Raw genomic sequence first — 14,936 nt, forward strand, 5'->3', positions numbered from 1 at the left:
GTCCTAGCAGAGGTGAGGTCTGCAGCTATGCGTGACCCTCCTGCCTTTCCTCTGGTTTTATTTGATCCTTGCAGCAGGCTTGTGTCTTGACTTGGTAATTAATTTAATGAGTGTGCACACTTACATGTGTATAAGTGTGTGCATGTACATGTGGAGGCCGGAGGACAGCCTTGGGTGTTGCATCTTAGAAGCTGTCCACCTTGGTCTTTTGAGATAGGGTCTCCCACTAGCCTGGAACTTGCCAAGGAGGCAGGCTGGCTGGCTAGTAACCTTCAGGATCCATCTGCTTCACCTCTCCAGGGGTGGGATTAGAAGTGGGCACCATAACACCAAGCTGCTTCCCACCAGCCATGTGGGCTCTAGGAATGCAACTCAGGTCCTCATACTTGGTTATTGACAGAGCTGTCTCTTCAGATCCTTAACCTGATGTTTAAGTGATTAATCTCTGCCTGGTGGTGCTCAATGGAGTGGTCCCAGAGCACACCGAGGACTCTGGAGTCAAAAAGCCTCTTTTGCCAGTACCCTAAAACTGTAAGAATTACTTTTTGTAGTGAAAAATTAACTGTTTAAAGGAAGTTACAATAGTGAGGAAAAATTAAAGGAAGTTTCAATAGTGAGTGATACACAGATACAGACACAGACCTTTGTGCAAACCCACCACTGATGGTTTTGAACCTTATATGGTCACAACTTTAGTTTCTGGGTTATGAAGACTTCTTTGCTGAGAAACTGGTGCCTTCAGTATTCTTCAGTATTGTTCTAAACGTGTATTACTCTGTTGAGACTCCAGCTGTGGAGACTTTAGGAAGGCAAGTCTTAAGAAAGCATTTCTGCCTCAGCTTTCCTTTGTGATACTGTGCCCGTGCCTCTCATTATACTGGAGACATACTGCTGTCCACATGACTGGGTGCCAACAGGCCAGGAGAGAAGGGAACCCAGTGTTAGAGCTCCTTGCTAGGCAGCGCCGAGTCCTTTGTAATACAAATGCTTTTGTATTGAGTAGTTCTTTATGGTGCACTCTCCCCATGAATTCTATATTGTATCTATTTACTTTTAATGGCCAGACTAGTTAATTGTTCTTGCAAGGCTGGTTCTTGGCACAGCCTTCCAGCAAGAGCCACAATGTATGTATCAGAGCAGCCACAGAGCGACCTCTTCTTTAATTGTGGCTCACTGTTTAGGTTGGAAACAGCTGGGTATTTATTTATAGAAGGGAGCAATGGCTTTCTCAGAGTAATTTCACTAAACTGCAAGTTTTCTGAGACATAATCTAAGTCTGCATATCCCAGTGACTAAAACACCAAGTGAGGCATGTCTACTTTATGAAGTCAGGTCTACTGAGAGGGTGGTTAGCAGCAAATCACTACCTTTTAGTTTGGAGTGGGAGGACAGTAACCTTCACCAGCTTCCTGGGAAGGAAATTAAAAGGTACTCTGATAAACAGGATTCCTAAAATACCATGCTCCAGTGTGTGTGTCCCTGTCTGTGGAGGCCTGCGATGCTCTCCTATTGTCACATAGCACAGCTGCCTTTGACGAGAGAGACTGACGAGCTTGGCCTGCACACATGGCCTTCGTGAAAATGCTATGAATACTTAAAAGGAGAGAATTTCCATGGCTGGGCACAGTATAAGTGGGCCTAAGGCTAGAGAAGGGTTGTGAGATGGGACACCTATATGGCCTTGAGTGGTAAGTAGCAAGTAGTTTGGGTTCTGCACATGAACATACATTCTACAGAACTACATCCTGTAAAGCAATACCCTGTGATCCTGGTACCAGTCTGTGTCTTAGTTTGCTTCCTATTGCTCTGAGAAAGTCTATATAACCATGCAGCTCGGGAGAGGAAAGGGCTTTCCTCATCTTACTGTTTACAGACAGTTTCTTGCCTAGGGAAGCCAAGGCAAGAATTTAAGGCGAGGGAGAAATCTGGAGGTAGGAACTTAAGCAGCCCATGGAAGAACATTGCTTACTGGCTTGCCCCCATGGCTTGCTCAGCCTACTTTCTTATTATAACCTGGGACTACCTTGCCCACTGGTGGTACTGCCCACAGTGGTCTGGACCCTTATCTCTCATTCATTAATCAAAGACATTCTTCCACAGACTTGTCTACAGGTCAGTCTGGTAAAAGCATGTTCTCAGTTGAGGTTCTCTTCCCCAATGACTAGTTTTTCCTCCACCACAGGATCTGTAGAAAGTGTGGACCATACAGATGAACTGATGGCTCAGGAGTGCTGACTGAGTGATGCCAGTGACTTCACTGTACACATACATCATATTAGCATGTATCTTCTCTTGACATTAAGTTGGATTAGAGATGTTTAATTTTGTGTTACATGACTTCTTTCTAGTCTGGAATGCTTGGGTATTGATAATGCAGGACAGCAGTCAGCTTTTAGGTGGTGGCAGTGCTGTGTTTGATGCCTGATGTCCCATTGGTAGTGTGCCAAGATAAGAGTATCCTCCTAGGGTGCACTTAGAAAGTGAGACTAGTTCTCACTCTGAGAATTGTGGGCCAGCATGGAGCTCTCTGGAGTCACAGGGCAAGTTCTACCTAAGGTTGAACTGTGATGGGAACTTACTCAAGGAACATGATTCTGTTTCCTGCAGAATCTTGGGTTACTTGGAGCAGATTGTCACTCAGGCTCCCTGTTCTAAGGAATCAGGGATGTGCTCATAGGTGTGTGCCACACCATGACGTTTTAGGCAGCAGTGGACTAAATCGTTATGGCAGTGGTTCCATCAGATCGAAATGCAGCTGGAAAATTCCTCCAGGAACACTGTAGCTTTCTGAATACGTTGAACAGCTCCACCAGTCATGTGCTTGTGTTGATGCTGGTACAAATCCTCTGTGCTGCTGGTTCCACAGAAGTATAGTTCATAAACCAGGTGTAATTATAAACAATTCTGTCACTGGTCTGCTTGCTATAGGTATCATTAGTTTAGAGTGCATTCTCCTGCTGTAAGCCAGGCAAGTGGCACACACTGCAACCCCCGCATTTGGGAGGTTGAAGCAAGGACCATGGGTTTGAGGGCCGAGCTATATGGGAAGACAATAAAAGATATATTGTAAATAAAGCCAGTACTGTAAAACAGTACTTTGCATTACACCGGCAGCAGCCTCACCCATCTCATTAGCTCCAGCTCAGGAGGCCACGTGGAGTAACTGGCCTGTGTCATCTAGGTCTTGAAGTGTCCCATGAGATTTGTACAACAGTAAAGCCTCACAGATTCCACACCTAGCACATGTTGTCATTGTCAGTATGTGAAGGGGCCAGAGCCCCGAAAGCTAAAGAGGGAGTGTTGCTAAACCCAGGAGTCGCAGAGGTTTTACATCTTTCTCAGCTCTTCTTCCACCCACTTCTCACTGTGATAAATCCTATCTGGATCTTTCCCCTCGTTCTGGCTTGTTCACCACTGCTCATAGACCTATTGTCCTCTTAGCTCTTTTAAGTTTAAATTTCTTAAGTATGTCCCTTAATTCACAATTTCAAGGTTAGACTTCTTGAGAGGCATCTTTTGCTCCATCTTCTCTTTAGCCACAGGATCCTTGGAGCCTAGAGTTGATACAGGGCAGTAAGGTTTTGGGGCCCAGCACTTGGATTCTGTGTGAAGTGGTCAGGTAGAGAACCACTTGCCAACCTTGAGGAGGGTTGTCTCAGGAGCCAGGTGAAGACAAGACTCCTTGCATACTTTCCTTCACATTGGTAGAGTGCCTTATTGGACTCAGTTTCCTGATTTGCATATGCAAAGTAATTAAGTTTATATGCTTAGTGGGGAAGGGCTACAGAATCTTCAGAGCTTGGAAGTGATAGTCTGTGGTCTCAAAGTATCTCCTAGTTACATTTTTTTCTACAAGTAAGAAAAATTAAGAATTGCTTTGCCTGGACTTGTAGGGAGCTAATGATTATCCCAGTCAGGCATAGTGGTGACTTTAATCTCAGCCCTCATGAGGCAGAGGCAGAGGCAGGGTGATCTCTGTGAGTTCAGGACAGCCTGATCTACATAGTTTCAGACCAGCTAAAACTATAAAATGAGAACTTGTCTCAACAAAACACAACAAAGAATCTAATACATATTCCTCTCAAAGCAGTGGGAAATAGCAGATGTTATTTGATTTTTCTATCCTTTGCCATTCATGAGGAGACAGTGTGTCTGGGTCTCTCGTCATCTTCATAAACACTGACTGAAGTGTATCATTGCAGGCTGGGAGTAGTCCTCCATCCACGACGGCTCCAGTGTCTGCCTTCTCTCGCACTTCTGTCACACCATCCAACCAGGACATCTGCAGGTAACACTCTGCTTCACCTGCTCCTGTGGCCTGTGGTGGCCCAGAACTCTCAGGTTTCCATTTGCTTGGTCATTCCACCTTTGGTCTGAACAGCCTGGTTTTATGTGCTGTTTGCTCGCCAAGTTACAACGCAGCCTCCTTTCCCCACTTTGATGTCTGCTCTCTTTAAACTTGTTTCTCCTTTCTGTGCTTTATCCCACTGTTCTGCATGCAGTTCCAGTGCAGTGTTTTCTGAGTGTTGTCACTTCAGTCCCGTGCAGTCTGCTGTTGTCTTGAAAGCTCCTCCATGCCAGAGTTCTCTGACACAAGGGCTCACTGTGACAGTTCTATGTAAAGACACATTACAGGCATCAAAGAAAAATCCCTTTGGTTCAGACTGGGACCAAGTCTTGACGCCTGCTAAAAATACCAAGACCAGAAGAGCACTCAGATTCTCAAAGTCACTCAGTGACGTGGGTGAGAAGACCCAGGAGACTTTGGAAAGTTTTGACTATATGGAAAGAACTTGTTCTGAAGGGAAATTGGTGCTTCCTCAAGGTTCATCTCTCAAAAAGAACAGGCTCCATCATAAAGAAAAAAGAGCAGAGCACTGCCCACCCCTCAGCCATTCCAAACACTCTCCTATCTTATCCCTTTCTACCAACCATTCAGCTGTCTCAAAGAGGGAAGCTGGCAAGGGAAGCGTGCGCATCCCACTTTTGGAGGAAAAAGCTGATGGCGAGGCCAGGTTGAGAAGCCAGCGACTACTCCGGTACCTGTTCTCACTCTCCCGTGGCTCTAGTGCCAGCAGCCTACATAGGTTCCATGAGCTGGAGAGCCATGCCAGTCATCTGCATACTGCCAAGTCCTCCAGCTGGCTGGCAGGGAGCATGGACTTCTGTTCTGATGAAATGGGAGATGACGACGTCTTTGAGGATACATCATCTGCCAAATTGAAGAACAGGGTCCTGCGTGCACCCCTCTGCTCAGTAGAGAAGGACAGTGACCTGGATTGTCCTTCTCTGCTCTCTGAAAAATGTACTCCCATCTCTCCTGTGTCCACTTCAGGGGATGCCTGCAGGTTGGTTTGCCAGGAACCACCATCTGGCTGTTTCTGCTAATACCTTTATAACCTTATTACCCTGATTTAATATGTGAAGTTTCTGGAAGGTGAAGTAGCAAGACATCTATTGCCAGCTATAGAGCAAAATCATGTTTTCCATACAGTGACAGTGTTTGGAAACTAATTTCCTAAGATGCAGAAACTACACATATTAAAGGCCTTGCCGACTCCTCTGAGCAAAATAAGCAGGCTTTGCCTAAATATATAGGAAGAACTAGTACTTGCTTGCCCCCATGAGTGTGGGAGGGGCTGGTCTCCAGTGGCCTGCCCACACCCTTCCTTCGCTTCTTGCCTCCCTCTTACGTTAGGGGTGTTGTCCAAGTCCAAACTCTTCTTCCCAACTCTCTTCCTGCACAGCATCCTCGTCGGTCTCTTCTGACCTCAGTGCTGGGCCTCCCTCACTTTCCCTTCCCAGTGCCAGCCGCTAACCTGTTCCTGACACAAGTAACCCATTACTCTAGCCAGGCTGGGCCAGGCCCTCTTCAGAATAGCAGTTCTACCTGTTGCTCAGCTGTTGAAAAACATTTCTGTTCTCAAAAGCCTAAGTTCATGGAGGTTAGTGGTTGAATCCAAGATGACTCCTTGGGAGTAATGGCGGCTTTAATAATCCTCACTCATGCTCTGAGAGTACCCGAAAGAAAGGAAGTTGCAGAACCATGGTGAGTTTTAAGTGCATACAAAGTACTTGGTCTCTGCTCAGTTTCCAAGAGAGGGTGGGAGGGTGTGGCTGTTGTGCATGTGACTTGAGGGTGTGGTTTCACTAGCAAGCAAGCCTTTTAAGCCACTGTAGTGTTTTGGAGGTGAGAGTGCTTGTTTTGGTTTACATAGATGTTTTCCCTCTAATGTCTTATATTCTGGAAGGTGTCTTTATTGTTGCCTAAATTTTATCTTTGAAAGTTTGAAGTCTACCCTAAAAATGCCTATTTTGTCATTTTTTTGTATCGTTCTTCCCTTTCTGTTGCCAACTGCCATCCTGACGTTGCTGCTGTGGTAAGCTGACGTTCAGCTAATCGTGATTTTTCTCATTCGTGCTTGTGTGTCTCTGTGCTGACAGTCACTTTTATGGTTTTCATTTCTGACCTTTGGTTTGTGAAGGAATTGGCCTTCTGGTGCAGCACCATCTTCCCTCCTAGAACCCTTCTTTTCACTGACTAGTTCCCTTCCACCACAGGATCTGCCACTGTGAAGGGGATGACGAGAGCCCTCTGATCACCCCCTGTCACTGCACAGGGAGCCTCCATTTCGTGCATCAGGCTTGCCTGCAGCAGTGGATCAAGAGTTCTGACACACGCTGCTGTGAACTCTGCAAGTACGAGTTCATCATGGAGACCAAGCTGAAACCTTTGAGGAAAGTACGTGAGAAGGGGGTGGGTGCTCGGCAGAGTCGTCCTTTCAGACTGTACCTGGGCAGCTGTGTTCACTGCTTTAGAAATTGAGGCTGGAGTGCTTGCTGTCGAGCCTTACTTCTGATGGTAATGGCTCAGGTCTGGCCTTCCTTCATGCTGCTTCTCTTTCCATCACACTGACACTGTTTTCTTCTTGCTCTTCTCTCCTTTGACCACCAACTATCCTGTGACATCTTGCTCAGCATTTAATTTCTTATATGTCAGCTGTTTTGTGTCTCTTGTTAGCACACTTAGTGATGAATATCTCCAACACTGAGTCTAGTTCAGCACAGTTTGTGTATGTCTGTGCTAAGTATTTGCTAGCTGAAAGAATGACTACATAAGGAGGCCCCCAAGTCACTGCTGCCTTCCCATCCATACTTGTCAGTTTCATACTTCTCTCTCTGCCCAGCACAAAAGATCATATTTGGAAGGAGAAAAAAGGTTCCTACTGTGCCAAAAGCATTAATATATAAGTTGCTAGGAAACTTTCCATTTGGGGCCGATTAAATGCTGTTAGCTGGCAGTGGAGCACACAGAAAGAAGTGCTCCTCGTGGGGCAGTCTCATGGGAGGAGGGGCATTGTAGATGGTTTGACTTGGGGAGTGCTTCTCCCCAGTGTGTAAGATTTGCAGGTAGAGTGAACAGGCTTTAATAGGCAGGGGCCAGGTTGCCTGTGGAGAAAAGTATCCTTGGGGTGGTGAATGTGAGCACTGCGGGAGTGTGAAAGGGTTGAGCCATTGGTATCGTAGGAAAGAGTGAGAACCAGGCACAGAAGACACAAGGTGCTGATTCAGGAACTGTGCTACTTCTGAAACCCCAACAGAAAGCAGTTGCATGTTAGAGAAGGCAGGTGCAAACTGCTCAAGAAAATGTTCTGCCTGGTCAGAGTTTCCTGGGACCTACTTGGTGTAATCTGTCACATGATCCTGTAACACTTGGGTAGTATAGATCATTAATGAAGCTCTGTTTGCAACTTAGCCTGACAGTCTGTACCCATCATTAGCAGAAGATATGCAAAATGTTTACACTTTCTTCTTTCTACTTTTATGTCTTTTCTTCTGATTTGGAAACCAGTAAATGACTAGGTCAATGTGTTTGGAATAAGTTAATGACCTCCTAGAGGGACTGCACTGGCAGAGCTGCTTGTTCAGGAACTCTTTTTTTTTTTTTTTTTTTTGAGACAGGGTTTCTCTGTATAGCCCTGGCTGTCCTGGAACTCACTTTGTAGACCAGGCTGGCCTCGAACTCAGAAATCCGCCTGCCTCTGCCTCTCGAGTGCTGGGATTAAAGGTGTGCGCTACCACACCTGGCTGTTCAGGAACTCTTTTTTTTTTTTATATTAGATATTTTCTTTATATACATTTCAAATGCTATCCCGAAAGTTCCCTATACCCTCCCTCCACCCTGTTCCCCTACCCACCCACTCCCACTTCTTGGCCCTGGCATTCCCCTGTACTGGGGCATATAAAGTTTGCAATACCAAGGGGCCTCCCTTCCCAGAAAGGATGGACTATCCAGAGACTATCCCACCCGGGGATCCATCCCATGTTCAGGAACTCTTCAGCATCGGTTTCAAGCTGTTGCTACCAAAGTAGCAGAGGACCAAAGAGTGAGAGCCTTCTGCCATTCCCCTTCCCAGCACCTATGAGACCCGTTCCTGGTGTGCTGCAGTGTCACCAGTTAGCACAGACCTGACCCTAGCAGTTGCGGCTCAGCTGCCATACTCCTTTTGTCAAGTCTTCATTGTCTGACTGCGGGAGTAAGAGACTAGCTCATGGGAGGTCACTGCTCGTCTCAGTCCTGGCTTCTCTTCATTGTACAGAAAGTTGGCTTTGTCTGCTACGTCATTGAAGCCAACTGGCTTAACGTAGTTTTGTATGTTTGGGGAGATTGATCTGGCCTAGGAAAGGGAGGGAAGGGAAGCTTCTCCTAGCCATGGGCAACGCTTACTGCTTCCCATTGGGATCCTTTGCTCTGAAGCTGAGCCTCACATCCCTGTGTTGTCTTCCAGTGGGAGAAGTTGCAGATGACTGCCAGTGAGCGCAGGAAGATCATGTGCTCAGTGACTTTCCATGTCATTGCTATCACCTGTGTGGTCTGGTCCTTGTATGTGCTCATTGACCGCACAGCAGAGGAGATCAAGCAGGGTCAGGTAACAGGTGAGTACATGGGCCGTGAGGTGAGTGCTGTACACAGGTCCTGGGGCCTGAGGTTCTGGGGTTTAGAGCTCTGCTTCCTGGGAGAGCAGAGTAAACTACATTGAGAGCACTTCCTGCTCCTTTTGGGGAGGGAGGACTTGATGAGTCAGAAATGTACTGAGCGGTTGTGGGCGTTCAGAAGCTCTGTCCTGCTTCCTTCTGACATGAGACCTTCTGATGAGCTAACTGAGTCTCCCCTGCAGGAATCCTAGAGTGGCCTTTCTGGACGAAGCTGGTAGTTGTGGCCATCGGCTTCACCGGAGGACTTCTCTTTATGTATGTTCAGTGCAAGGTGTACCTACAGTTATGGAAAAGACTCAAGGCTTACAATAGAGTGATCTATGTTCAGAACTGTCCAGAAACAAGTAAAAAGAATATTTTTGAAAAGTCTGCACTTACAGAGCCCACCCTTGAAAATAAAGAAGGACATGGAATGTGTCATTCCAACACAAATTCTTCTTGCACAGAGCCTGAAGACACTGGAGCAGAAATTATTACCGTCTGACCATGTGAGGGTGTCATTTCCTTGATGTCCACCAACAGCTGAAGGAATTTGTTTACTGCCAGTTGTGTTCCTTCTTTCTGTCGTTTAATAGCATAGACTGGGCAGGTGACTATTTTTAGTGGCCTCTCTTTTTCTCAACCCTCCTAGAATTCTTGTGGGGCAGGTACCACTGGGTCCCATTCTGCCAGGCTTCTCTGTGGTCTGGGAAGGTGGGAGACCCCATGTATCCATGACAAGGAGCTGGCTGAGTTCCAGCCCCTGGTCTTGAGCAGATTATGGAAGTAAAAAGCTAAAGCAGAAGACAGAGCAGCATGGAGAGGGGAGGCGGGTGATGGAGGGTCTCCAGAGGACAGAGCAGCATGGTGCGGGAGGGCTGCTGCTGCTGGGAGGGTCCCTCACACTAACGAGAGCTAGGAGTGGCAAGGGAGCAATGCCTCCAGACAGCAGCCCTGCAGCCCCTGCCTCGCTCAGCTGATGCCACCACCTTGCTCGGGGGCAGACAAGGCCTTGGGCTGTGTCTGCTGGTGTGTGACTCACTGAGAAAAGAGCACTTTATGAGAGTTTTTATTTTGGAATTCCTGTGTTTAATGGGAGTGACATGTTTAAACACGTGTCACATTTAGAAATGTTCTCTTTATTGCCTGTTATCTCTTTGCATCAAAATCAAACTGAAACCATTTCTGCCTTATATATTCTGAGTAGTAGATGTCCTTTCATGTCCAGAAAAGACTTCAGACTTTAAGCAAGACAGACAGGTCTGAGACTCCATGGGAATTAATGGATGCTAAGAGTGTAATTCTGGTTTTGAGCTCTGGTTTTGAGCCTGTTTCCTGAAAAGTCCTATCTCACAAGCCCACCCATACATTTCTTTGTTGTGAGCATTGAAATGGAAGGGTTTTGAGATCTAATGGATTAAAAAAATGCTCCTTTGACTGACAGATGTCTCCAGATGTAGTAGGTACACATTGGGGACACCCCTGTAATCCACCTCTGCTGTCCCCTGTGCTGACAAAGTTCTGTGGAGTCACTGCTGAGGCCTGGGAGGTCAACAGGCCAGCTCTGGGATCAGGCCTTGGGTGAGCAGTCAGCTAATTGCATCACCACTGTGTCACTGACCTGGCCTCATACCCACTTATTGCCTTAAGCAGACTTGACAGGATCGCTAGGGTCCTTAGCTCCAATGTGACCTATTCTGTCTTGGGGTTACCTCCTGCACGATTTTTTCACAAGACAGACAAAATCAAATCATTACTGCTAAGTGGCCATTGCCCCTTTAAAAAGTTTGTTGAACATTTTTTTTTCTTGAAGGCCATTGTCAAAGTGCCAGGCAATAGTCAACTTACAATGTGACAAGAGGAACCGCAGAAGTGTACTACTCTCCAAGTGGCTGCTGTCGGCTACAGGGTCTTCAGATTCTCCTGAGGTGGCCAGGGCAATGCCTAGGGTCCATCTCCCTGAGCTTTGGCTGCTTCACCTGTCTTCTCCAGAGACCAAGGCAAACCGAAGATGAATCTTTTGTAGTTCCTAGTAGAAGCCCCGTGCTTAGTTTTCAGAAGCAGGTGGAGGCTAGCAGGAAGGCTTGTGGAAGCAAGTTCTGTCCTGCTATCCCCTTGTCTACTCCCTGGACTCATGGAGTTCAGTTGTGGAGCTGTTCTGCCAGGGCTTTCAGCCATTATCTAATGGGCCCACCTGTTAGGTCAGCCTGCCCTCTCTCTCCCAGACCACATAAGCCTCCCTGTGCTCACTGTGCCCCAAAGTGCAATTACTCACACTCAGTGAGGACACCAGGCAGCTACAGACTGCCCACTAAGCTCTGACTATTCCTTTTAGCAGCTGCTGCGGCGGCGAGTCTCTGACCCTGTCCATCTGTCTGTGACAAGATGTTCCAACATTGGGTGGGCAGTCACATGAAGATGGCGGCATTTGTAGAGAAGAAAGCGTCCCTCAATGGGGGTTGTCTCTGCACAGCTGCCCTAGGGGGGCTTGCACTCCCACATAGATAGGTGGCTTTGGAAGCATGGCTTCATGTTGTTCCCTTTATTTCAGGAAGGCCTGATGCTATCTCTTCTCTGGCTTCTCTGATGAACTCTGTCCTTCATCCTTCCCCTGCCAGCCACCTCTTGCTCGTTTTCCCTGAAGGTTCTCTGATCTAGTAAACAACTACACATTGTGACTCAGTGCAGGAGACTGGCAAGGCACGGCTGCGAAGCATCTGGCAGAGCTCTAGGTCTGCCCAGACTCTCCTAGTCCTTGCCTCTTTGGCCTCTTGAGTAATTTTGCAGGGCTATCTGTCTACCCCATTGTTCCTGACTTTGAGCTTAGATATAGTGGGAAGATGGCATGTAGCTGGACCAAGCAGATCTAGGATGAGGGAGACCTCAGGCCAGGAGGGCTTGTGCTTGTGGGTCAAATGAAGGAGGAAGTCGTCTCAGGGTGTCACTGGCAGCCCTCTAACTTGGCCTTTACCCCGTATGTCACAGACCCATTCGCACAGCTTTGACTTTAGCTGCCACAAGTGAGTAGTTGGGGGTTATGCTCAAGTGTATCACAAGATTTTCCTGGAATGTAAACACTGTCTTAGTCTAGGTCTCTCTGTCTCTCCTTTCTGGCTTCAGGACACTCTTCGCTAAGTAGGCTTAGTTTCCAAGCCTGGGGGATGTCCCAGTGGGCACAGATGTGCAGGCTCAGGCGGTGGGGGATAGGGCAGTTCAAGGCCTGGGGTAGTATCTAAGTGACAGGGGAAAGGCAAGCTGTAATCTTGTGGGTGTTATTAGATGCACATGTATATATTTCATTCTACCTGTTCAAATCTGGTTTGGAATAATGCAGCTTATAGCTGCAGCTCAAGGAAAGCCCAAAGCATAGGGAGAGAAAAGGCACTTGTCTCTGTGTCGGGAGTGAGTGATGAAGGCGTGTAACTGGTGCACATTTAGATGCAATGTTTCAAGTTGATTGTTAATAAAAACCAAATTTACACTGGTGTGTGTAGTGTAGTTTCTAAAAAGCACTTCACATTTTAAATTTTTCTTGGAAAATTTCTAGTAATCTAAATGTCTAATTTTTTAATCTTTTTGTGTATGTTCATTATTTCTCAGTATTACTGCTTGGATAATTCTCTGTACAGGGGATTTGTTTGTGCTATCCTCGGGGTGTCTAAAGGTAGCAATAAAGCCTTTCTTTACAAAGGGATTTTGTGATGAGAGTGTTTTCAAATGGGGAAGCTGGGATACCCTTTCCCGCCCACACATCAGTAAAGAAAATGAGGCCATAGGGAGAGGAGAGACGGCCCAGAAGTAAGAGGACTGGGAGTGGAAGGGGATTTGTGTTGATGCTAAGGACCCTGCGATAACTGTTTTAGTGTCTGGGTTACTTCACTTAATGCTTACAAACCTGCCTTAAGAGATCAAGCATCAGCCAGACGGAAGTAAGAGGAGGGGATGCAGAGACTGATGCCTGTGCTAGCCTGCGGCATTGGGACAGATGAGGCGGGTGCCCTGTCATTTATTCGTGAAGGCAGCTGCAGAGACAAGGAAACAGCCTGGATAGCCTTTGGCTGGCGAATGGATAATGAGGATGCGGTACTTATTTATAATGGGATTTTGTTCAGCTGCCAAAACATAAAAATCTTCAGGTAAATGGATGGAAACACAATACTAAAGGACATGACCCGGATACAGACACGTGCTATGTGTTCTCATATATGAATCATAGCATAGATTCAGATCTTTAGATTTGTGTGTTTAGTTTGGAATACCTATATTGTTTACAAAAGCAGAAAGGGCCACTGGTGTGGAGTGGGGGCAAAGACCTTGTCAGTTGGAGGAGGTAGGAGACCAGCTTTTTTATTGATGATCGAAAGAGAACAGTGATTTTTGGTGGGGGTGGGGGTGGGGGTGACTGGACCGCAGCATGTGGTATGACACCTGTTTTAAATGAAGTTTATTTTAAAACAACCTCTTAATCCAAGAACTTTCTCTAAGCACCTACACTATGCAAGCAATTGGAGGAAGCATAAATAGAATAAAGTACCTCTGACCCAGCCAGAACAGTTGTCACTTATTCTGATGCACTGTTGCTACCGAGTGAAGAGGCACTGAGCTGGGCTGGGGGAACACAGCTGCACATCTCTGCCCTGCCTGGGAGGTTCCTCAACTGTGTCCACTGAAGACAGGAAGAAGTAGCACGTGCTGAGGCTCTGTGATGTCTCCCCATCCTACAACAGCCTTCAGTTTACAACCAGACCACCTAGGCCCAAGAGCAGCACTTTGAGCTTGGAAGAGGCACCAGCTGCAGGAAGATCGACCCACAGCCTGCCAGGCAAGCTGGGATCTGACTAATAAAGCCCCTGGCCTTCCCAGAGAGCTGCTGGGGTAGGCAGGCAAGGCCTTAGATGGCTACACTGTTGGGAATCCTGTCTGGTGACAGGTAGTAGTAGGGGAGCTTTTTGTTCTTATTGCGCTCGGCGATCACGCTGACGATGGCCTCCAGGTTCTTGCGGAATCGGATCATGGCTTCCTTCACTGGCTTCTCAATGAAATGTTCCTCTGGGTACATGCCCAGAAACAGCTGCGACAGACATGGAAAGATAGTTTAAAAGGGTACCTTATAGACCGATAGGCCTTGTCTAACTCTAAGAGGCTTCCTTTGGGGGAAGGAGGAGGAGGGAAGGAGGAGGAAGAGGACCTACTCAACTCTACCACCAGTGCTACCCACTGAGAATGTGCGATGGAACCACTACGTGGCCATACAAAATCCTGTCTTTGGAACTTAGATGAACCAGGAAAGAAGCAGATGCAAATACCATATACAGGATACTAAAAACTGCTGTCTCAACAGGTGCAGTGGCACATACATGTCTTTACTCTCAGCATTTGGGAGGCAAACGCTAGCCTGAGAGTTCCAGGCCAGCCAGGGCTACATAGTGAGACCCTATCTAAAACAGCAAGTCAGTCCTGCCTGGTCATCTCAAAGAAGTTACCACAGAGGAGGAAAAATGGCAAATTAGTATATTCAAAGGAGGCCTAAGTAATGTTCTACAGCATGGTAGGGTAAATAGTTAATGCTGTAGTATATATCTCTAAACTAGAAGATTCTGAATGTTACACAAGGAAGTAACTTGTTTGAGGTGATAGATCAGATGCCATAACTGAGCAGCACCAATGCATACACATATCACACTTAGATCTCATAAGTATGCAAATTAAGTTTGTTTCTTTTTTAAAACTTAGATTATGCAAATGCTGTCTCCTCTGCCCTATGAGAAGCCAAGGGCTGGAGATTTGAAAGGAAGTTACTTCCTTGTTGCCAGGTGTTTTTTTTTTTAGACAAGGTGAGGTGCAAGGGAACCTGGAAGCTCCCAGCTCTGAAGTTCTGTGGCCACAGGGTCCTGCTGGCCTGCCCTTTTGTCTTTCTCATCTTCCTTTAAGGCGTGAGACCGGCAGGGGTCCTGGGCATG

At 46.8% G+C, this 14,936-nt stretch overlaps 2 protein-coding genes across 5 annotated transcripts in view; one reads left to right on the forward strand and one right to left on the reverse strand.

Moving 5' to 3' along the window:
- March8 (membrane associated ring-CH-type finger 8) overlaps positions 1-12,670 on the forward strand; it is a 69,078-nt gene extending 56,408 nt beyond the window's left edge. For 3 of the 4 annotated variants that reach the window (XM_021165883.2, XM_021165884.2, XM_021165885.2), the window contains 4 exons: positions 4,203-4,288; positions 6,562-6,742; positions 8,790-8,937; positions 9,180-12,670. In XM_021165883.2, the coding sequence (XP_021021542.1) occupies positions 4,203-4,288; positions 6,562-6,742; positions 8,790-8,937; positions 9,180-9,481 (717 nt within the window). In that variant the 3' untranslated portion in view covers positions 9,482-12,670. Of the gene's footprint in view, positions 1-4,202; positions 4,289-4,502; positions 5,349-6,561; positions 6,743-8,789; positions 8,938-9,179 lie in introns of all 4 variants that reach the window. The other variant, XM_021165886.2, reaches the window with a different exon arrangement.
- A 735-nt stretch (positions 12,671-13,405) lies between these two features.
- The window catches only part of Alox5 (arachidonate 5-lipoxygenase), a 47,563-nt gene continuing 46,032 nt past the window's right edge, over positions 13,406-14,936 (reverse strand). The window contains exon 14 of the mRNA XM_021165878.2: positions 13,406-14,047. Within this exon, the coding sequence (XP_021021537.1) occupies positions 13,868-14,047 (180 nt within the window). The 3' untranslated portion in view covers positions 13,406-13,867. The remainder of the gene's footprint in view (positions 14,048-14,936) is intronic.

The sequence above is a fragment of the Mus caroli genome, chromosome 6 (assembly GCF_900094665.2).
Source record: "Mus caroli chromosome 6, CAROLI_EIJ_v1.1, whole genome shotgun sequence".
Classification (NCBI taxonomy): domain Eukaryota; kingdom Metazoa; phylum Chordata; class Mammalia; order Rodentia; family Muridae; genus Mus; species Mus caroli.